Source organism: Rhinoderma darwinii, chromosome 2 (assembly GCF_050947455.1).
Source record: "Rhinoderma darwinii isolate aRhiDar2 chromosome 2, aRhiDar2.hap1, whole genome shotgun sequence".
In the NCBI taxonomy this organism is placed as follows: domain Eukaryota; kingdom Metazoa; phylum Chordata; class Amphibia; order Anura; family Rhinodermatidae; genus Rhinoderma; species Rhinoderma darwinii.
The window spans coordinates 172,659,470-172,683,608 of NC_134688.1; the positions used below are offsets into that span (position 1 = coordinate 172,659,470).

Below are 24,139 nucleotides of genomic sequence, written 5' to 3' on the forward strand. Positions count from 1 at the left end.
TGTAAAGTGACAGTTACAATACACTGCACTACACAAGTACATACAGAAGTAGTGCAGTGTATTGTACAGGGGATCAGAATATCAGATCTTCCAGTCCCCTAGCATGTGTAAAATAAAAAGTGAAAAAAAGTTTTAGATAAATACGTTTTACGTAATAAAAACAATAATCGCCTTGTTTCCCTGATCAAGCCCTTTATAATTAGACAAAAACTAGACATAATAGGTATCGCCGCGTTAGTATTGGCCTGACCTAAAAAAATATCATATTTATCCCGCACAGTGAACACCGTAAAAAAAAATACAATAAAAAAACAATGGCAGAATTTCCTTTTTTGGTCACGTTGTTTAAAAAAAAAAATGTACTAAAAAGTGATCAAAAAGTCGCGCGTAGCCAAACATGGTACCAATAAAAACTACAGTGTGTCACGCAAAAAACAAGCCCTCACAAAGCTCTGTCGACAAAAAAAATAAAGTTATGGCTCTCAGGACATGGTGACACTAAAACATGTTATTTAGAAAAAAGTGTTTTTATTTTGTAAAAGTAGTAAAACATATAAAAACGATATAAATTTGGTATTGCCATAATCGTATCAAACCGCAGAATAAAGTAAACATGTTGTTTATACTGCACAGAGAATGCCGGTAAAAAATTATAAAAAAAATTGTGAAAGAATTTCTGTTTTTTGGTCTCCTCACCTCAGAAAAAATGGAATAAAAACTGATCAAATTATCGCATGTACCCCAAAATAATACTAATAAAAACGACCGCTCATACCATGAAAATCAAGCACTCACACAGCTCGTCAACGGAAAAATAAAAAGTTATGACTCTTGGAACGCAATAATGCAAAGCGACGGCCCAGACTAATTTATATGTGCAGTTCTTCACCTAAAACCCCACGTCATCATTTGCAGCCCCCACAGGTAGACCCTGTAAATTCAGCGGAAACTATGACATTTTGGGCTCTGTGGGGCTAGTGAAGAAGTCAAAGATTAGGCAATACTGGAGTGCGGATGTTTTGTACAACACCACAGACACCCTTTAGAAGTGTGACTCCTGCACCCAATAATCCGGCCTGTGCATAAACGATTGGTTCAAAGCGTGACGTACCATGGATAATTTTATTATTCATTCTCCCCATTATTACATCATCCTATTATTATGACCTGTTGCACTCCGCCCAGCTTACATATACCCTGATGTACTCCACATAGCTTACATATACCCTGATGTACTCTGCACAGTTTACATATACCCTGATGTACTCCGCCCAGCTTACATATACCCTGATACACTCCACCCAGCTAACATATACCCTGACGCACAGCTAACATATACCCTGATGTACTCTGCACAGCTTACATATACCCTGATACACTTCACCCAGCTAACATATACCCTGATGCACTCCGCCCAGCTTACATATGCCCCGACATTATAAACTGAAACGCCAGTAAAACACTAAACAAAACTACTACCAAGCAAAATCTGTGCTCCAAAAGCCAAATGGCGCTCCTTCTGGGCCTGGCAATGTGCCCAAACAGCAGTTTATGATCACATATGGGGTATTACTGTACTCTGGAGAACCGCTTAATAATTTATGGGGTGTATGTCTCCAGTGGTACAAGCTGGGCCCAACACATTGGGCACTGAAATAGCATATCTGTGGAAAATGGCAATTTTCAATCCTCAACATCCACTGTGCACTAATTTCTGCAAAACCTTTGAGGGTCAAAATGCTCACTACACTTCTAGATGAATTCCTTGAGGGGTGTAGTTTCCTAAATGGGGGTCACTTCTCGGGAGTTTTCACTGTACTGGTACCTCAGCCGCAATGCAACATGGCGTCAAAAACTAATTTTGTAAAATCTCTACTCCAAAAACGAAATTGCACTTTTTCCGTTTAGACCCTTGCCGTATGTCCAAATAGGTGTTTACAACCACATATGGGGTATTTCCCTACTCACAAGAAATTGTGTAACACATTTTAGGGTGTCTTTTCTCCTGTATTCCTTGTGGAAATGAAAAATTCTGAGCTAAATCTACTGGTTATTTAAAAAAAAATTTTTTTCATTTTCACGGACCAATTCCAATAAAATCTATAAAACACCTGAGGGTTCAAAATGCTCACTACACCTCTAATTTAATTATTTCAGGGGTATAGTCTCCAAATTGGAATCACACCTGGGGAATTTCTACTGTACTGGTACTTCAGGGGCTCTGCAAATGCGACATGGCCCCCAGAAACCAATTCAGCAAAATCTGAGCTGCAAAATTCAAATGGTGCTCCGTCCCTTCTGAGCGCTGCCGTGGGTCCAAACAGCAGTTTATTACCACATATGGGGTATTACCGTAATCAGGAGAAATTGCTTTACAAATGTTAAGGTGCCTTTTCTCCTTTATTCCTTATAAAAATTAGAAAATTCAGTTTTTTTCCCCAAAAAAAGTATTTTCATCTTCACAGACTAATTCCAATAAATTCAGCAAAAAAACCTGTGGGGGTCATAATGCTAACTATACCACTAGAAAAATTCCTTGAGGGGTATAGTTTCCTAAATGGGGTCACTTTTGGGGGGATTCCACTGTTTAGGTCCCTCCAGGGCGTTGCAAACGTGACACGGCACCGAAAACCATTCCAGTAAAATCAGAGCTCCAAAATCCAAATTGCGCTCCTTCCCTTCTGAGCCCTGCTGTGGGTCCAAACAGCAGTTTATTACCACAGATGGGGTATTTCTGTAATCGGGAGAAATTGCTTTACAAATGTTGGGGTGCTTTCTCTCCTTTATTTCTTGCAAAAATTTGAAATTTTTACGTTTTTTCCAGAAAAAAAGTAGATTTTCATTTTCACAGACTAACTCCAATAAATATAGGAAAATACCTGTGGGGTCAAAATGCTAACTATACCCCTAGATATATTCCCTGAGGGGTCTAGTTTAAAAAATGGGTGTCACTTTTGGGGGTTTCCACTGTTTTGGCACCACAAGACCTCTTCAAACCTGACATGGTGCCTAAAATATATTCTGAAAAAAGGAGGCCCCAAAATCCAAGAGGTGCTCCTTTGCGTCTGAGGCCTGTGTTTCAGTCCATTAGCACACTAGGGCCACATGTGGGATATTTCTAAAAACTGCAGAATCTGGGCAATAAATATGGAGTTGCGTTTCTCAGGTAAAACCTTCTGTGGTACATAAAAAAATGTATTACATATGAATTTTGTAAAAAAAAAAATGAAATTTGAACACTTCAGCTCTACTTTCCTTCAATTCCTGTAAAACGCCTAAAGGGTTGAAACACTTTCTGAATGTGGTTTTGGATACTTTGAGGGGTGCAGATTTCAAAATGGGGTGTTTTATGGGGGTTTCTAATATATAGGGCACTCAAAACCACTTCAGAACTGAACTCGTCCCTGAAAAAATAGCTTTTTGAAATTTTCTTAAAAATATGAGAAATTGCTGCTAAAGTTCTAAGCCTTGTAACGACTCCTAGAAAAATAAAAGGATGTTCAAAAAACGATGCAAACATAAAGTAGACATATGGGAAATGTTAATTAGTAACTATTTTGTGTGGTATTATTATCTGTTTTACAAGCAGATACATTTAAAATTGGAAAAATCATAATTTCTTCGAATTTTTTCTAAATTTTGGTGTTTTTCACAAATAAGCGATGAATTTATCGACCAAATTTTTTCACTAATATAAAGTACAATATGTCACTAGAAAACAATCTCAGAATCAATTGGATAGGTAAAAGCATTTCAGAGTTATTACCACATAAAGTGACACATGTCAGATTTGAAAAAATGGGTCTGGTCCTCAAGGCCAAAATGAGCTGGGTACTCAAGGGGTTAAAGGGGTATTCCAACAAGGGACATTTGACATCTCCACACAATATGTCGTAAATGTCAGATAGACTCGGATCCTACCTCTGGGAACTGCACCTATCTCTAGAAAGGGGCCCCTAAACCCCGTTCTACCTCTTTGTGTTCCTGCTGATTTCCGACCATGAAGGAGAAAACGGCGTAGCTCGCATGCTATTCTGCTTCCGTAACTGCCATTCACTACTATGGGAGTTATGTAAACAGCGTAGCTCACCGAAACAGCGTAACTCGCTAACTCCTGACCACGTAATCAGGAAGTCGCCGGGAGTCTTGAGCACAGAAAGCTAGAACGTGGTTTAGACCACCCCGTTCTAGAGATTGGGAAGGCGGTCTTGCCTATCAATTTACTTTGTAGATCCAGCCACTGCTAGGGGTAGTATAGAAACTTACCGACTACAGTCTCGATTTAATGCAGGAGTCGAACTCCAGTTGTTGAGGAACTAAAACATCCAGCATGTCCTGACAGCCAAAGGCTTTATTATGCCAGCCAAATGCTGTCGGGGCATGCTGGGAATTGTAGACTTACAACAGCCTGAGTGCCGACGTTTGCCCATCCCTGATTTAATATATAAACAATATGCAGTAAGCTCCTACTCTCCCACTAATGGTGACTGGAGGCAAGCACAATTTTACTTTTTAACTCTGTCTATACTAATAATTTGGGTCTCTGTATCAGAAAAACACAGCTCTGACATCCTATGAAGCTAGATCATGAAATGAATTGGCATAGACTGTTGGATCTAAAGAAGACATGATTTCATTCCCTTGAATCACTATTTTTGGTTTTCCAGGTATTTTACCATGAGTGGATCTCTCAGAAAACAGATAAGGCAGAATTCATGAGAAAAGTATCCGCTCACTCTGAAAATTTCACCAAAAGCTGTGCGGAGGAACATGGAGAGCAATGGGCTAAAGGATTTGTATCTTGCGACTCCTATGCTATGGCTGCTGCCATAGATGACAAATTTGTCACTGATATTATTAGTTGTGCAGTAGGGGTTGAACCTAGTGGGACATTGACTCGAGGAATGATGGTGTTGGATACATTAGGGATGCTACCGAGGAAACATAAAGCTTGTGTTATGACAAAATGTGACACAAACAAATTGAAATTCCTCTTGATGGAGGCACTAAGATAATATGTGACATAAATTGTCAGACAGGCCATACAATTAAAACAATACTTTAACTCTTAAGAACTAAGACTTTTTTTTTTTTTTCACTCCCTGCCTTCCAAGAGCCATAACTTTTTTTTTTTTTTTATTCCGTCAGTGGAGTGGTGTGCAGGCTTATTTTTGGCAGGAGGAGTTGTAGTTTCCATTGGCACTATTTATTGTACCATATAATATACTGGGAAACCTGGGGAAGAAAACATTTGTGGGGTAGAATTGGGAAAAACTGAGATTCTTCTTCCATTTTTTTTTTTTTGGGGGGGGGGTGAGTTTTTACAGCTTTTCACTGCGTAAACTCGACAACTTCACTTTATTCTGCGGCTCAATACAATTACGGTGATGCCCGGTTTTATATAGTTTTTTTTTTTACTTTTGCAAATAAAATTGTAATTGTTTTGTCACCATATTCTGAGAGCCATAACTTTTTTTTTTTTTTGTGTTGGAGCGATGTGTGCGGAACGAGCTGTACGTTTTATTGATACTATTAAATGTTATATAGTACTAGTTTGGAATTTTATGGAAGTGGCGATATCACTTGTTTTATTTTTTACATTACGTTAGAGAAAAAAATGGGAAAAGGTTTTTTTTTTATACCTTTTTTAATATTTTGAACAAAAATCTAAAAATAGTCAAAACCATGCTTATACTGATCAAATATATATTTTTATTGGTACAAAATATAAAAAATACTCACATTAAAATCAAAGATGATCACCACAGTGTGCAGCAGATGAGGCCAGACAGTTGACAATAGTTGGATAATAAATAAACATATATGTGTTTTGGAAGTATTATGAGTAAGTCTTGGAGTAACTGCAGCCAATTCAGTGCTCTACATAGTGTATGAGATATACAAACCCAGCAGACATGTAATGTGTTACAGAAAAAGTATATGTGGATATATAGTATAAGCAACTTACCCATAGATTTGTGCTGTCTGGCGTCACACCCGACGTCAAGCCTTCGTCTTAATATTTTATTTTCTCTACACTACTGAAAACTTCAAACGAATAACTTTTTTTTAGTCCCCCCAGGGGATTTGAACTAGAGATCATCCGATAGCTGGTACAATACATTTTCATAGGCTCCTCACAGAGGCAGAAAGAAGGCAGACTTGGGAGCCTTCATTCGGCTGCCGTGACAACATCCGCACCCCGCGATCTGTGCCTGGCCGTTAGAGCGAGGTGTTAGCTATAATACACCTGCAGCATATGGAGCAGGCTCAGCACGTGAGCCCGCTTCATACTTCAACCCCCGCACCAGGACGTGCAGCTACGTCCAGATGCTTGAAAGGGTTAATCCAGCATTTGACAATCCAATGGACTGGCAGCTATTGCTGTACAGACCTGTCCAATGTGTTCTTGAATGACCTGCCAATCGATGGTTAAAAAAAGAAAAGAACGGCAATTGAAATATGTTTGAAAGGAATTTTGAAGAGGATGGAGATGATCTGAAACTGGTGACTTATGTCACAAAATCGAAATTCATGAAGTGGATATTAAAGGGGTTGTCTGGCCCATTTCACCCAACTGTGTTATATTGAGTCCAGAGTCAACGCAGCCGTCTACCAGGAAATTTTAGAGCACTTCATGCTTCCCTCTGCTGACAAGCTTTATGGAGATGCTGATTGCCCTAAACCACATAGAGAATCTATGGGGGTCTTGTCCAGAGGAAGATGAGACACCAGATACAACAATGCAGACGAGCTGAATGCCGCTATCAAAGCAACCTGGGCTTCCATAACACCTCAACAGTGCCACAGGCTGATCGCCTCCATGCCACGCCGCATTGATGCAGTAATTCATGCAAAAGGAGCCCTGATCAAGTATTGAGTGCATATACTGTACATACTTTTCAGTAGGCCAACATTTCAGTATTAAAAATAATTTTTTTAAATTGTGTTTATATAATCTAATTTTCTGAGACACTAAATGTTGGGTTTTCATTAACTGTTAGCCATAATTTTCAACATTAACAGAAAAAAATGCTGGAAATAGATCACTTTTGAATTGAATTACTGAAATAAATTAACTTTTTGATATTTTAAGTCATTCAGAAGGGCGTGTGTGTATGTATGTGTATATATATATATATATATATATATTTTTTTTTTTGTGTGTGCAAGCCCCAGGTAACCGACCAATGTCCAAAATATATAGTAGTACAAAAATTAGGCAGCACTCCAATGGTTCAAGTGGAAAACGATAGGTACTTCTATTTCCTTGTGCGACGTTTCAGCTCTTTCCTCTAGAGCCTTTCTCGAGCAACTAACACATTGTGAGGACACAGTATGTAACATAGTTTCTATTAAGTGATTAGTAAAACATTTTACAAAATCTTGATGTGAATTTGATTACATAGTAAAATTTCATATATTGTCAGCAAGGGAATGTGACAAACAGTATCTTTGTACATAAACCTGTATTGATGTATACAGAGATATAATAGTGTAGTGATAAGTATTAATCAGATAGGTGAATACAGGTGTAGTGAATAATAAAATTAAAATCAATCACCTCCTCGTCTCCAGAATAATGAAAGCGCCAAACTCTGCGTCCGTGTAGCACTAGTGCGCATGCGCGGGAGGATGTTACTTAGTTTGGGATAACAAGAATGCAATGCGCATGTCAGCGCATGCGCTAAGATGAAAGGAGGCCATATCAGCCATCTTAGTTATGGGAATGGATATATCTATTTTGTTAATGCGGTCTACGCGTATATATGTAACGCAACTCCCAGTCATCCTGAGATGCAAACAATAGATTAAAGTGACAATTGGCATAATATGTTGTTCAGTAATTAGTAACATATTAGTAACTAAGGGAATATTTGTGGATGACATACATTCAACATCCAACTGTTGTATATCAAGAGGATATAGTGTTTTGTTAGAAGGAATATTTAGACAATCGCTAAACCATAGGGAGGGAGAGAAACATCATTGGCCATCATATCGATGTCGCCAGAACGTGGAACTCCGGCAGTCTGGAGGTGCGTCACACATCCATGTGCCTGAAGGAGTCCACATAACTCTCCAAATAGCCAATATGTTGTGAAAAATAAAAGTGAATTTATATATATTATATAGTACAGTAAGTGGTTAGATGGGTGTCACACACAAATTCCCATTCAGGTTACCCTACAGGAGAGTTGCATAAGATAGTAAGTTAGGCATTTATATGTTCTCCAAAAGTTTAGTAAGATCAAAATAGCCATAACGTACAGTATAATGCATATTCTGGAATCTCAAAGGTGATGAGAATATTGAAAGGCGATTTACCTAAAGAGGATAAAAAAAGAACAATTGTTAATAAAATCAACAAATATCGTTCTCATTTATAAATAAATATATTAGTAGTGTCATACATCTAGACACCAGTAACAGATAGAAGCAAATCAGCAGCACAGGACGGCTTTAATTCTCTCGAACGGGTGCACGTCTCCCAGGCCACAGTCCAAGAGTGACCCCTCAGTCAAGATAGGAAGAAATTGAGACAGCACTCCAAAATATTCAAAAATAGAGATCCTTTTATTCCACGTGTGTGCAACGTTTCAGCTCAATGCGTGCCTTTATGCTTGAGAAAGGCTCGCATTGAGCTGAAACGTTGCACACACGTGGAATAAAAGGATCTCTATTTTTGAATGTTTTGGACTGCTGTCTCAATTTCTTCCTATCTAGACACCAGTAACGGTGTCAAACTAAAGAAATCAGGACCACAGGAAACCGAGAGGGCAATACCTAGACTACCCCACCCAATGCAAAATCTACATTGATACCATTAACTCTCAATGTATTAAGTTTTTCAATCCATTTTAATTCTTTAATTTTAAGCAATTTTGTTCTATTGCCCCCTCATCTTAGAGGGGGTATGCAGTCCAGTATCCAGAATCTAAGCGGATTCTCATTATGTCCTAGTTCTGAGAAATGTTTAGACACCGGTAAGTCCAACCTCTTTTTCCTAATTGTGTATCAGTGTTGATTTAACCTTGTCTTTAAGTTCCGATTCATCTCTCCAACATATAAAAGACCACTTGGACATTGTAGGACTTAAATCACAAAGTCACTATCCCAGGTTAGATAGTGACAAATGTAATAAGATACATTAGTGATCGGATGTACCAGAGTTGAGCTTTATAGATACGTTTACACTTTATGCATTTGAGGCAGGGAAAACAACCGAATTTAGGGGATTTCAGATATGTCTGCCTACTTGGGCCTCATGCCCACTTCTGTTTTTTCCTTCAGGGTGCTAGCCGTTTTTTTTGACTGAAAGCACCCTGACCCATTAATTTCAATGGGGCCATGCACACTTCAGTTTTTTTGACGATTCCGTTCCGACAAAAGTAGAGCATGTCCTACTTTGGTCCGAGATTCCATGACCGTGGGGCCCATACAAGTCAATGGGTCCGTCAAAAAAACAGATGCCTTCCGTGTGCCTTCAGTGTGCCGGAGCCATTGCCTAGCAACGGGCGGGCAGGCAGAAGTACAGAAGAGATATTGCACTGCACTAATCGGCAGCCCCTTCTCTCTATCCAGCACTGATAGAGAGAAGAGACTGCTTATCAGCACTGGATAGAGAGAAGGGGCAGCCCTTTTGGGCAGAGTTTCCGCAGCGCAGTTCATACGTACCCTGGCCATTGCCTTGGTGACGCGTCCATATTTTAACATCCAGTCCGACCTCCCTGGATGACGTGGCAGTCCATGTGACAGGTGCAGCCTGTGATTGGCTGCAGCGGTCACATGAGATGAAACATCCCAGGAGGCCGGACTGGGGGAAGAAGCAGGGAGTTTTGGGTAAGTATAAACTTTTTTTTGTTGCGGGTTCTTGAAAGAAACATTACAAATTTATATTGTGGGTGCCGTGCATGGTACTCACTGTCCAGCGATAGTCCCTGTCCAGGGTGCTGAAAGAGTTACTGCCGATCAGTGCAGCCCCTTCTCCCTATCCAGCACTGATCGTAACTCTTTCAGCACCCTGGACAGTGACTACCGCTGGACAGTGAGTACCATACACGGAGTACACACGGGAACCACACTGATCCAATCACGGACACACTGATCCGTGAAAAACGGCCGTGAAAACAGTGATGGAAGTGTGCATGAGGCCTTACTCTCAATGGACCTGTAACTGTTTTCACGAGTTTGTCCTTTTAGATTTGCTGACCCGCGGTACGAAAATAGAGGAGGTTTAGTAAACTCTGGTGCATGATTAATACAGTTGCCCAGCATTGACCAATAACGACGAATAACACTGGCTATTTTGTCACTACCTTCCGTATATGTAGAGACAAATGGTATACGGCCCAATTTTGTTATGGATCTCTTTTGTTTAAGAAGTGTATCTCTGTCGATTGTATGTTGATTTTTTTTGTCGGTGTTGAGCAAGTAATCGTGTAGGGTATCCATGTATTTTAAATTTGTCAACCGTTATGTCCAGTGTTTTTTCCGAATTGTCAGGGTCATTGACCATTCGTTTAACCCACATCATTTGACTGGTTGGTAAACTACTGACCATTTTTCTTGGATGGTTGCTGTTAAAGAAAAGAAGGTCGGTGCAATCAGTAGGTTTAACATAGAATTTGGTGCTAAATCCTAGTCCACTATGTTTCACAAGTACATCAAGGAACTGGATATCAGTTTGACTGTACCATAGTCATGAATGGTGTTGAGAAAACTGTGAAAAAGATTGTAACAGTTAGATCACCTGTCCAAATTAAGAAAATATTGTCTATGTAACACCACCGCTTAAGAACATTTCCGAAGTGGTGGGTCACATAGATACAGGTCTCCTCAAGTCTGCGCATGTACATGTTTGCATAGGTGGGTGCAATATTAGACCCCATTGCCATCCCCTGCAGTTGATAAAAGAAGTCGTCACTGAAGAGAAAGTAGTTGTGCCTAAGAATGATATTTAGGAGTTGGCAAATTAATTTACGACAATCAGATGTATATTCAGAAAATTCCCAAAAACACTCTACTGTCTTGATGCCTCTAGTGTGGTTTATTACTGAATACAAATTAATTACATCAAATGATACTAGTATGACTTGTGTGTTTAAAGGTAAGGTCACATTTTTGAGTTTATTTAAAAAGTCAGATGTGTCTCGTATGTATGAGGTAGCTTCCATTGCATAGCTTCTCAGTATTTTGTCAAGAAAGATTGCAATGTGGAAAAAGATTGCGTCTATCCCTGATACAATAGGCCGGCCTGGAGGGTATGTTAGTGATTTATGGATTTTAAGGACGGTATATAGTACAGGAGTTCTGGGTTGTTCAACGATAAGGTAATGAGCCAGATTTTCATCAATCCCACCCATTAGAGCTGCATCAATAATAGTTTTAATTTCCCTCTGTACCTCAAACTTAGGGTCATAAGAGATTTGTCTATATGTGGAGGTGTCACTTAGTTGTCTTTTTAATTTCATTCAGATCCAAAGTAGTATCCATTACCACCACCGCCCCATCCTTATCGGCTGGTTTAATTGTGATGTTGGTGTCACTGGATAGTTCACTAATAGCCATTATTTAGGTTTTTGTTAAGTTAGGGTGTAAGAAAGCTTTATCGTGCTCATGAGACTTAAGTATATTTATATCATTTTGAACTGCTGTAATAAAGGCATCGATGACGGGCACACTAGTGGGAGGCAAATAATGGCTACCTTTAGAAAGTCCACATTTTTTTAAGATTCCGTTCAGAATTTTAATTTATCTTATTGTAGGTTCAGAAAACCACCATTTAAGTTTTATAGCTCTAAAAAAATTAAACCTTTCAGTCTCTACTTTAAACCAATCCGTCTAAGGGGTTATCCTTTTGTCCCTCATCTCATTCAGGAGTGAGAGTTGAGGTACAGATAATGTCTTAGATTAAAGATTTACCACTATGGTCTCCTTAGCGACATCGCTCCTTTGGTCATCGGTGGTCTTGTTCTGTGGTTTCTTTGTGCTTGAATGCCAGTGGTGTCTTATTCCCCTTCTCCTGGTACGTTTCTTACTGGTATAGAAGCATCCGTGGTTTCCCCTAAAAAAGGGATTGAATCACTTGCAGCTGGTTTATTTTGAGTTTTTTTCTTTCTTCTATTGTCACGGTTGCTTCTCTGAATTAATCATATTGGTGCCAGTTGTAAACTTGGCCTCTAAGATAGTCCTCAGTATCTATTCCGTTTTCTTCGTTTCATTCCTGTTAATTTTTTAGTCTCAAGATTTGTGTTGATAAATTTTCCGAAAATTTCTCATTCTTGACTATTGATGCTAGTTTTGAGAGCAATGTCTGTATCCTGTATGTTTTGTACAATCACAATTTCTTGCTGTAGAAATTCCAGGTTCAACAAAATTACATCTAATTAATATTTGTTAGATAATTGCTTAAAACGGTTGCAGAAAAATATGTTTTGAGAAAAAAGGTTTGTTCTTAAGTTGGATCGCATCCCTCGCAGAATTATTTTTTGCTTTATAATATTCACCTAGTGTAGCTAGGTGTAATTGTAAGGTAATTTTCCCTTTTAGATTCCTTTTCATGTCTCCTTTTTAGGTCCGTAGAGGACGGTATAGTCAGGAATCCTGTCTCTCCCTGCAGTCCCAACAAGATTCGTTCAGCATAGTCATTGTTGTAGGAAAAAACATCGGAAGATATGTTGGTTGTAGAGACATCATGGAAGTAGTGAAGATATGCCGTGCAAGCTAGTTGATCAATATATAGAAAATACAAAAGTCCAGCAGCGCAGGCAGCAGTGGGTTCAAGCCCCAGGGAACTGACCTATGTCCCAAATATATATACATATGGTGTGTGTGTATATATATTGTGCATTTGTATGTGTGTATATGTACACTACCGTTCAAAAGTTTAGGGTCACTTAGAAATGTCCTTATTTTTTAAAGAAAAGCACAGTTTTTTTTCAATGAAGATATCATTCAATTAATCAGAAATACACTGTATACATTGTTAATGTGCTAAATTACTATTCTAGCTGCAAACGTCTGGTTTTTAATACAATCTCTACATAGGTGTATAGAGGCCCATTTCCAGCAACCATCACTCCAGTGTTCTAATGGTACATTGTGTTTGCTAACTGTGTTAGAAGGCTAATGGATGATTAGAAAACACTTAAACCCTTGTGCAATTATGTTAGCACCGCTGTAAACAGTTTTGCTGTTTAGAGAAGCTATAAAACTGACCTTCCTTTGAGCTAGTTGAGAATCTGGAGCATTACGTTTGTGGGTTCGATTTAAACTCTCAAAATTGCTAGAAAAAGAGAGCTTTCATGTGAAACTCGACAGTCTATATTCTTGTTCTTAGAAATGAAGGCTAATCCATGCGAGAAATTGCCAAGAAACTGAAGATTTCCTACAACGGTGTGTACTACTCCCTTCAGAGGACAGCACACACAGGCTCTAACCAGAGTAGAAAGAGAAGTGGGAGGCCCTGCTGCACAACTGAGCAACAAGACAAGTACATTAGAGTCTCTAGTCTGAGAAATAGACGCCTCACAGGTCCTCAACTGGCAGCTTCATTAAATATTACCCGCAAAACGCCAGTGTCAACGTCTACAGTGAAGAGGCGACTCCGGGATGCTGGTCTTCAGGGCAGAGTGGCAAAGAAAAAGCCATATCTGAGACTGGCTAATAAAAGGAAAAGATTAATATGGGCAAAAGCACACAGACTTTGGACAGAGGAAGATTGGAAAAAAGTGGTATGGACAGACGAATCGAAGTTTGAGGTGTTTGGAAGAACATTTGTGAGACGCAGAACAACTGAAAAGATGCTGGAAGAGTGCCTGACACCATCTGTAAAGCATGGTGGAGGTAATGTGATGGTCTGGGGTTGCTTTGGTGCTGGTAAAGTGGGAGATTTGTACAAGATAAAAGGGATTTTGAATAAGGAAGGCTATCACTCCATTTTGCAACGCCATGCCATACCCTGTGGACAGCGCTTGATTGGAGCCAATTTCATCCTACAACAGGACAATGACCCAAAGCACACCTCCAAATTATGCAAGAACTATTTAGGGAAGAAGCAGGCAGCTGGTATTCTATCTGTAATGGAGTGGCCAGCGCAGTCACCAGATCTCAACCCCATAGAGCTGTTGTGGGAGCAGCTTGACCGTATGGTATGCAAGAAGTGCCCATCAAGCCAATCCAACTTGTGGGAGGGCCTTCTGGAAGCATGGGGTGAAATTTCTCCCGATTTACCTCAGCAAATTAACAGCTAGAATGCCAAAGGTCTGCAATGCTGTAATTTCTGCAAATGGAGCATTCTTTGACGAAAGCAAAGTTTGAAGGAGAAAATTATTATTTCAAATAAAAATCATTATTTCTAAGCCTGTCAATGTCTTGACTATATTTTCTAGTCATTTTGCAACTCATTTGATAAATATAAGTGTGAGTTTTCATGGAAAACACAAAATTGTCTGGGTGACCCCAAACTTTTGAACGGTAGTGTATATATGTGTGTTTGTATATATACACAGTATGTGTGTAATGACTGGGGTAGGGAAATGGACAAGTGAGCCCTAATCTACCCGCCACTCTGTCCCTGCCTACTTGCAACGACCCGCCCTAGGCGACGGGGTACAACTGGGCGGCGGTCCCTACGCTCAATAAGTGCATGAGACAAACAGACAAGGGAACACAAAGCAAAGGGAAATGGGGCAGTTGCCCACGGCAACACCGTGAGCAACAAGAGTGGTGAACAAGCCGAGTCAAACCAGGAGTGCACGAGGTACCAAACGCAGAGCAGGAGAGTAGTCAGTAAGCCAGGGTCAGTATGGAGCAGGATCAAATAGATAGAAGCTGTAGGTGGGCCAGGAAACCACACGAGAAGAATCTCAAGCAAAGGAGGAACAGGAAAGGCAGGTATAAATAGAGGGCGGGAGCTAGCTCCGTCTGGCCAGGCTGCGATAGGCTCTCCCACTCCTAAGCCTGCCATCCTGAGTGGTGGAAGATGGAGTCCGTCTCAGAGACATAGACTCAGGTGCAGACTGATTACCAATGGGCGTATACACAGAAGTTGTGCCTGGCAGATCCTTTACAGTGTGTGTGTGTGTGTGTGTGTGTGTGTGTGTGTGTGTGTGTGTGTATGTATATATATATATATAAAAACATAAAGAACACAAGTGAAATTATATATAGAAATAAGAAGAGTGATAAACACCAACAGTATCTGGATCTAATTCTATCAGGAGAAAGTGACAACATTATAACTACAACATTTTTCAAAAAAAGGTAGACCGTAATAGCTACTTAGACTTTCGTAGTACGCACAAGAATAAATGGAAGACCAATTTTCCCACTCAGCCAGTAAAAATGTCTCAAAGACAACTGCACAAAAATAAGTAACTATCAATCAAAGTAAAAGCCTAAAGGCCAGATTCAAAGGCAAGTGCTACCCTGGAAAGATTGTGGAAGCAGCATACCATCGGGCACAAGCAATCACACAGTAAGTATGCCTCATACCGCAAAACAAAACCACAGATAAGAAGGACGAGAAAAGTACAAACTACAATACTAATTTCATAACCACTATTAATCCAAACCACAAAATTATTCAAAACATCTTGGACAAATACTGGCCTATCCTCAAACGGGATCCCTTCCTGAAAGATGACATACCAAACAGACCATAAGTTATGTATAAGAGGTCGCAAACATTAAAAAATATATGTGCCCCTAGCAAGCTCCGTCAGAAAAATAAATCTGTGATGACCAACTTCAAAAAGTCCCTATTTCCCTAAATTAAAGATAGCTAAAGGAGTAATCTGGAAAAAATGCTGTCATATGAAGACAATATAAGTTCAATAGCAATAACACGGGAGAACAATGCACAATGAAATAATTTATGAACTGCTCTTCCTCCTACATCATTTACCTACTAGAATGTACAGTGAAGGAAATAAGTATTTGATCCCTTGCTGATTTTGTAAGTTTGCCCACTGTCAAAGACATGAACAGTCTAGAATTTTTAGGCTAGGTTAATTTTACCAGTGAGAGATAGATTATATATAAAAAAAAAAAAAGAAAATCACATTGTCAAAATTATATATATTTATTTGCATTGTGCACAGAGAAATAAGTATTTGATCCCTTTGGCAAACAAGACTTAATACTTGGTGGCAAAACCCTTGTTGGCAAACACAGCAGTCAGACGTTTTTTGTAGTTGATGATGAGGTTTGCACACATGTTAGATGAAATTTTGGCCCACTCCTCTTTGCAGATCATCTGTAAATCATTAAGATTTCGAGGCTGTTGCTTGGCAACTCGGATCTTCAGCTCCCTCCATAAGTTTTCGATGGGATTAAGGTCTGGAGACTGACTAGGCCACTCCATGACCTAAATGTGCTTCTTTTTGAGCCACTCCTTTGTTGCCTTGGCTGCATGTTTCGGGTCATTGTCCTGCTGGAAGACCCAGCCACGAGCCATTTTTAATGTCCTGGTGGAGGGAAGGAGGTTGTCACTCAGAATTTGACGGTACATGGCTCCATCCATTCTCCCATTGATGCGGTAAAGTAGTCCTGTGCCCTTAGGAGAGAAATACCCCCAAAACATAATGTTTCCACCTCCATGCTTGACAGTAGGGACGGTGTTCTTAGGGTCATAGGCAGCATTTCTCTTCCTCCAAACACGGCGAGTTGAGTTAATGCCAAAGAGCTCAATTTTAGTCTCATCTGACCACAGCACCTTCTCCCAATCACTCTCAGAATCATCCAGATGTTCATTTGCAAACTTCAGACGGGCCTGTACATGTGCCTTCTTGAGCAGGGGGACCTTGCGGGCACTGCAGGATTTTAATCCATTACGGCGTAATGTGTTACCAATGGTTTTCTTGGTGACTATGGTCCCAGCTGCCTTGAGATCATTAACAAGTTCCCCCGTGTAGTTTTCGGCTGAGCTCTCACCTTCCTCAGGATCAAGGATACCCCACGAGGTAAGATTTTGCATGGAGCCCCAGATCGATGTCGATTGACAGTCATTTTGTATGTCTTCCATTTTCTTACTATTGCACCAACAGTTGTCTCCTTCTCACCCAGCGTCTTACTTATGGTTTTGTAGCCCATTCCAGCCTTGTGCAGGTCTATGATCTTGTCCCTGACATCCTTAGAAAGCTCTTTGGTCTTGCCCATGTTGTAGAGGTTAGAGTCAGACTGATTAATTGAGTCTGTGGACAGGAGTCTTTTATACAGGTGACCATGTAAGAGCTGTCTTTAATGCAGGCACCAAGTTGATTTGGAGCGTGTAACTGGTCTGGAGGAGGCTGAACTCTTAATGTTTGGTAGGGGATCAAATACTTATTTCTCTGTGCACAATGCAAATAAATATATATAATTTTGACTCTGTGATTTGCTGTTTTTTTTTTTTTTTTTATATATAATCTATCTCTCACTGGTAAAATTAACCTAGCCTAAAATTTCTAGACTGTTCATGACTTTGACAGTGGGCAAACTTACAAAATCAGCAAGGGATCAAATACTTATTTCCTTCACTGTATCTTCAGACTTCAATACGAGAATACGTATGTTAATTTGTTGATAGTGACACCGAACGAGCAAGTCTCACCGTCTGCAACTGACCATTTCCAGCTGTTACATAAACATGAGATGTTTTGGATTTTTCAGATTAACTTCCTGATGCCCCTTGGTCTAAAAAGAGCCTTCAAAGTAATGTCTAAAATCAATAATAAGATTATCCCGGAGCTCTAATTTGTATCAAACTCTCATCTCACCCATCCTCCAGTTGGACTAAGATTCGATAAATGTGACTCGTGTGTCAGTCCAGACTTCCTTGGGTTTTATTCTACCGGTCACTTCCTTCAGTGCCTCCTCATTAAAATCTCTCACTAGACGCTGCGGTCGGCACCTTTCCTCCTGTATCCAAACCAACGCGTCCTGTGGATCTCTCAGTGTAGCCAAGCAGTAACGCCTGTGTCAGTGGGAAATAGAGCACAAAACACTGTGCCAAACCTTCCGGAAAACTTCCTCACCACAACGTCCATGCAATACTCAAAGGATAGCAGCCAATATAGGTTTTATTTTAAACTAACAGGTAAAAACAGCACAGCATATCCCAATAAATCCAGAACGGTTTCGCTCTTCTAGCTTTCAGAATGGATCCCAAGGGGTATGTGCTAATAGCTCTGGACATACAACTATTATTTATAGTTTTCAAATGGATTTTACTATTTGATATATACCACATTGCTTTTTTGTTTTTCTCCATTGATTCTACTGCTCCTTGATCAACAAAAACAAAGCAATTCGTACCAAAATTGACTGTACTCATTACCTTTATCATTATCATTACCTCTTAAATGTCAATTATTTGCCAGTCTTTACTTATTGTCTAAACCACAGAATATAGTTATGCAAACACAGCCTTTATTGTATTTATTCATGTATTTAATTCTTACATTCCTTTATTCCTTCAACATATCCCCTTTATTTTCTCCATCACACTTCCACCAAAAACAATCGTCATTTGTTACCCCTCACTCCTTTCCCCTTCCTCCCTGTTCCCTCTCGTTGCCCAGCATATTATGGCTAATAGTAAAATGTATGCCCCGCTCCACCACAAGTCTGTTGACAAGCTCACTATCCCTACTACAATGAACTCGGCTGACAATTCTCAATCAATGCCAGTAGAGATACTGCCGTGCCTCAGTCGCCCCTGAGCCAATGTACACATGCGTGATCCTCCCACCAAGTCTAGCGTCAGCCGTTTACCTAGTAACAAAGTGTCGATGCTTACGTTCTGTCGGAAACATAGTTACCACCGCTCCTAGCTGGATACAATACACTCTGTGTTGTCGCCACTGTAGCCCTCCAACAAAATATCCACGGTTCCCATCCTAAACTTTAACGAGATCGCTCCTGTTTCCAAAATGCAGCAGAATACAAGAGTCTACATAAGCCATCCGTTTTATCTATTTTTTTGTTTTAGTTCCAAGAGGAAAGTTGAATAAGTGATCATTCGATTGCTGGTATAATACATTGCAATACTTATGTTACTATTGTATTGCAGTGCTTTGTGCTTTTTATCGTTCTCCTATAATGGGAGGACAAAGAAGGAAGACCGGTGGCTTTCATTAGGCCATCAGGCTACCAAGACAACTATCAGCATTGGGCAATGGGGTGACAAAGAGCCTCTTCCTCTGTCCAATGGCTTAAATGCCTTCGCTCGCTATTGACCAAGGCATCGAAACGGTTAAACTGCCAGGATCGGAGTTATCTGATACCGGTCGTAAGAACAGGCTGTCAGCTGTAGTACACAGCTGACACCCGCAGCATATGAAGCCGCTTCAGCCTGTGAATCTGCTCCATACTCCCCGCTCCGACTTCCACAGTACATGTATAGAGGATGTCGAGAAGGGTTTAAAGTGTATTAATCAGAGATATATTTCATACTTTGCATTTTTCTATTACGGTGTAGCAATCTTTGGTGTTTTCACAATGCTAGAGAAAGCATTAAAAAAATAATTACATTTATGGTTGTGTTTCTGTTTAATGCATTTGATCAATACCTGACAATAATTTTTTGACACCCAAATATTTCAAGAGTTCAAATAGGTATTTTGTTTTTGCATTTGTCTAGTATCATCTTAACACTCACTGGCTATTTGTTATTAAGGCAAGGCCTTGAAAATAAGCACTGCATTTTTATATTTCCCAGGTAAATTTTACTGTTACCTGATGACCTGGAAATAAGAAAGTCTTGTAGGATTTCACTCACATACTACAAATCACTACTCTAGTGCAACAATTGATTAGAAATTCTTGTTGTTCTTCTAAAAGTAGTATTGACTTTGTCAATCTTAAAGGGAATTTATCACCTAATTTTTTTTTTTTTATAATTAACCCATTCCCAACATTTGGTGTACAGTTAGCTCATAGCCGGGAAAAGGAAGTATGCCTTACTGCAACGGCCGGGATCGGAAACCGCTCCGATCTCGACCGTTTAACCACTTAGATAACCATTCAATAGTGACTGCGGCATCTAAGCCGTTAGAAGCTCTCTCAACCCATCGACACCCTCCCCCACGAGGCGATTGCAGATGCCTATGGTTTGTGAATAGGTTCAGACAGCACCAGATACGTGGAAGGGTGAGGTTTTGCACGGATAGGGGCCCAACCCAAACATAAATATAAAAGAGTATCCGGCACACCAATTTTGAAATAAAGGTATTTTTTATTTTGTTTTTAATGCCAGTGGCAGAGTGCGACGTTTCGGTCTAAGTGACCTTCATCGGGAACTGAGCCGTGCTGGGAAACTGAATAGACGAGCGCTAGTGGTGCTGATAGTGGCTGGCCGCTGTATCATGGCGCTCCATGAGCGTCTATTCAGTTTCCCAGCACGGCTCAGGTCCTGATGAAGGTCACTTAGACCGAAACGTCGCACTCTGTCACTGGCATTAAAAACAAAATAAAAAATACCTTTATTTCAAAATTGGTGTGCCGGATACTCTTTTATATAGATGCCTATGGTTGTTATGGCAGCTTATGGTCTACTGAAGGCACCCAGGTCTGCCATCTTTGTGCCAGGGGGCTTAATAAGAGCTGGTAAAAAAACCACAATATATTGCCATACATAAGTATTACCGTATACTGTGCAAGTGATCCAAGTCCCCTTGGGGGACTAATAAAAAGTAAAAAAACAGTTTTTTCCCTAAAGCAATGTTGGTATCGCCGTGTTTGTAAAAGTCTGAACTAATACAATATAACATTATTAAAAAACAGAATTGCTGTTTTTTGGCCACCTCTCCCATTCAACAGCTCGATCCTACTCTCCCCTGACATGTGCTGTCGGAGGAGAGTCGTGATACCGCCATACACATTAGATGGTCACCCGGTCCTGCCAAAATTGGTGGGTTCGGCCAACATACATTTAGGCCTTATTCACACAAGCGTATTTCATGTCCGTGTTACGCGCGTTAAAACAATGGACGTCACATGAACCTATACAATTTATTGGGTCCATTCAGACATTCAGTGTTTTTCACGCAGCGTGTGTCCACTGTGTGAAACTTACTGTATGTCCTATTCTTGTGCGTTTTTTGCGCATCACGCACCCATTGAAGTCAAAGGGTGCGTGAACATCACGGACAGCATACGGACGCACATCTGTCTGCTGTCCGTGATTCACGCAACAGTTGCTAAAGAAATTATGAGAAAAAGAAAAACACTGACGTAAAAAACGTATGAAATAAGAGAATAAATAATGCAGACACACATTGTACACGGATGTTACACGGAACTGCAACGCAAGAAAAACGCTGCATTTTTTACGCGTGCAAGACGGACACGTTCGTGTGAATAAGGCCTTAATGTGTATGGCCAGCTTTACCTTTCATTGTAATTCTGCCTGTGATGATAATGAGATGACTGCTAAGAAGTGATCCCTACAGAACACGTGCCAGTCTATTATGAGACTCAGTGGCCAATGTAAAAACTGCAAGAATTTAGGATTATTTTTTAATAGAGAGAATGACATAGACCGTTAAAAAAAATTACTAAAAGTTCCTAAGTTTAACATAAAAACATGATTTAAACAATAGGTCATTTTTTAATTACACATTCCCTTTAAGTGCAGGGTTATCATATCAAGCCTTAGAAAACACACAAAAGACACTGTTCACACTGAGTTTTTTAACGCAGATGCCCTTTTTCGGGCGTTTGCGTCTCTGACTTCCCATTGGCATCAATTGGAGGCAAAGAAAGCTACTTTTTTTTTGCCCGCGGCGCTCAAAGTCCGTGGCCAAAAAATGCGGCAAACAGCATGCTGGCAGGTCAGATTTTTCCGCCTTTAATAAACTGCATGTGAACAGGGCCTAAGTCTCCACATATGCTTTATATTTTAATAATTTTTTGTTATTTCTAAATATTTATACTTTTGCAAATATATTTGTTTTAATAGAAGTTTTTATTGTCAATATTTTTTTGATTACTTGTTGCTACATCAAGGTCCTTGTAAAAATTTTAAATATATCACTCTGTTTCTTGTTACTGTCTTTCACTTGTGCTCATTTTATAATAGAATAAAAGTGAGAAAAAAGAGCAGAGCTAAAGCAACAATAATGTATGTATCTAAAAAGCAAAAACATTAGTCTTAACTGTTAGTAAAATGTATATGACAGACCATATCACTAGATCATAGCTGCCTGGTACACTTTATCCACCTTTTATCTTTATCTCTGTTGTGATGGGTCCAGTAATATTCATATGTTAGGCCCTGTTCACATGGAGTGGTTTGACACGTTTTTTAATGTGGAAACCGTGGCAAAAAATGTCCGAAATAAACTTCTTGCGGGAAAAAGAAACGACATGACCTATCTTGAGGCGGTTTCCGCCGACAAAACCCCATTGAAATCAATGGTAGACGGAAACAAAACCGCCTCGAGCTAGCGAGGCGTTTTTTGATGTGTGTTTTGACGCGTTTGCTTTTTTTCCCTCTTGTTAAGCCCAGCCTAAAAAGGGGCTGGCATTCCCTGTGCTTAGCTGGAGGCTGCCATTAGCAGAGAAAAACATGGACCTGAAACAACACCCCTGAGGAAATAGAGAAAAAACAGAAGTCCTCCATCCAAATAAAAAAAAAGTAAGTGCAATTGCTCATATCTGCCATACATACCATACATGTAGGTAGATGTGCAAATGTTTTCTTTTCTCTGTAGTTAATGTATGTCATTATTTTTATTTTTTTTTACATTTCAGGAACAGAAATGTCATCAGAAGAGGCGTACCATCCAATGGACATACATGTGGGAACATTAATTCAAGAAGTAAGTATACAATCATTTTTTTTATGGGGGCCTGTTCCCATAATCGTGGTTTCCGCTGAGGGGTTCCGTCGGAGCTTTCAGTCAGGGGAACCCTTCAACGGAAAGGCAAACGTAAAGTGATTTCCACACAATAGCTCCTGGTAAGCTCCCTGTCTGTTGATCTCTTCTTCACAGTGGCCTACACTCACTACTTGGCTAATGGTGAATTCCACCTCCTTGTTTAGAATTCGAGATGTTGACTTCTTACAGTTAAGGCCCTTTTACATGGACCAATAATTGAGTGAACGAGCGTTCATACAAGCGCTCATTCCCGATTGTTGCCCTGTGTAAAAATGGCAAAGATCAGCAGATGAATGAGCAAACATTTATTCATCGACTTGTGCTGCCGACATGATGCAAATGCATGGGAACGAGCGATCGGAGTAACGGTCATTCGTCCCCCATATTAAACGATTACTGCTCCTTTTAAAGGGAGCAACGAGCACCAATCAACAAGCTGTATTTCTGATTGGCGCTTGTTTTAAAATGTTACACAGGACGATATCTTCCCATGTAAGACCACCTTTAGGAACAGATACATACAACATTGAACTCTACATACCTAATCCAGGCCTAATCAAGTTCTAAAGGCAGTAATTTCATTGTTCTCTTCACCTATCAATATTTAGTAGAAGGACATTGATTGATGTGTATTCAGTATTTTATAGGTTTTATTATATCACTTTGTATTTTGCATGGTATATACATACTGAAAATCAGACAATTGTATCCTATTATTGGCTTCGAAAATACCTATTTTTTTATTCTGTCCAAGTAGCTCGCTTTGAATTATATACTGTATTGTTCAGCCATTGTTTAACCAGCTGTCACTAAGGTCCAGCAGGTCATTGTTTGCACCTAAAACCTTTTTGAGTGTAGTGTGACCTTGCTGTCAAGGGTCGTTTACTATTTTTTGTATTGAGCCACTAACACCATGGTCTGCCTATGACACCAATGAAATTGGCATTGGAAACCGATGCATTCACACACACACACACACACACACACACACACACACACACACACACACACACACACTTTATTTTATTTATTTACACACACATAATTTTTGCAGAATATTAGCGTATTCAAATGTGAAATGCGTGTGTGATTATATATACATACAGCATGGGGAATGTGTGTGTGTGGGCTGATGTCTCATATGATACTGAACAGCAGGTAAGAGGTGTAAAAGGATCTGCATCTTTAAGTAGCAGAGATTCTCTCCAGCCTGGAAACATAGTCACAATTGCAACATTCCCACTGCTTCTTTTGTTTGCTTGTGTGTGACA

At 39.8% G+C, this 24,139-nt stretch overlaps 1 protein-coding gene across 2 annotated transcripts in view; it reads left to right on the forward strand.

Annotated features, from left to right (window-relative positions):
- The window catches only part of LOC142740868 (nucleoside hydrolase-like), a 38,845-nt gene extending 31,814 nt beyond the window's left edge, over nucleotides 1-7,031 (forward strand). The window contains exon 6 of one of the 2 annotated variants that reach the window (XM_075850291.1): nucleotides 4,668-7,030. In XM_075850291.1, the coding sequence (XP_075706406.1) occupies nucleotides 4,668-5,015 (348 nt within the window). In that variant the 3' untranslated portion in view covers nucleotides 5,016-7,030. Of the gene's footprint in view, nucleotides 1-4,667 lie in introns of both variants that reach the window. The other variant, XM_075850292.1, reaches the window with a different exon arrangement.
- Nucleotides 7,032-24,139: the final 17,108 nt, after the last annotated feature.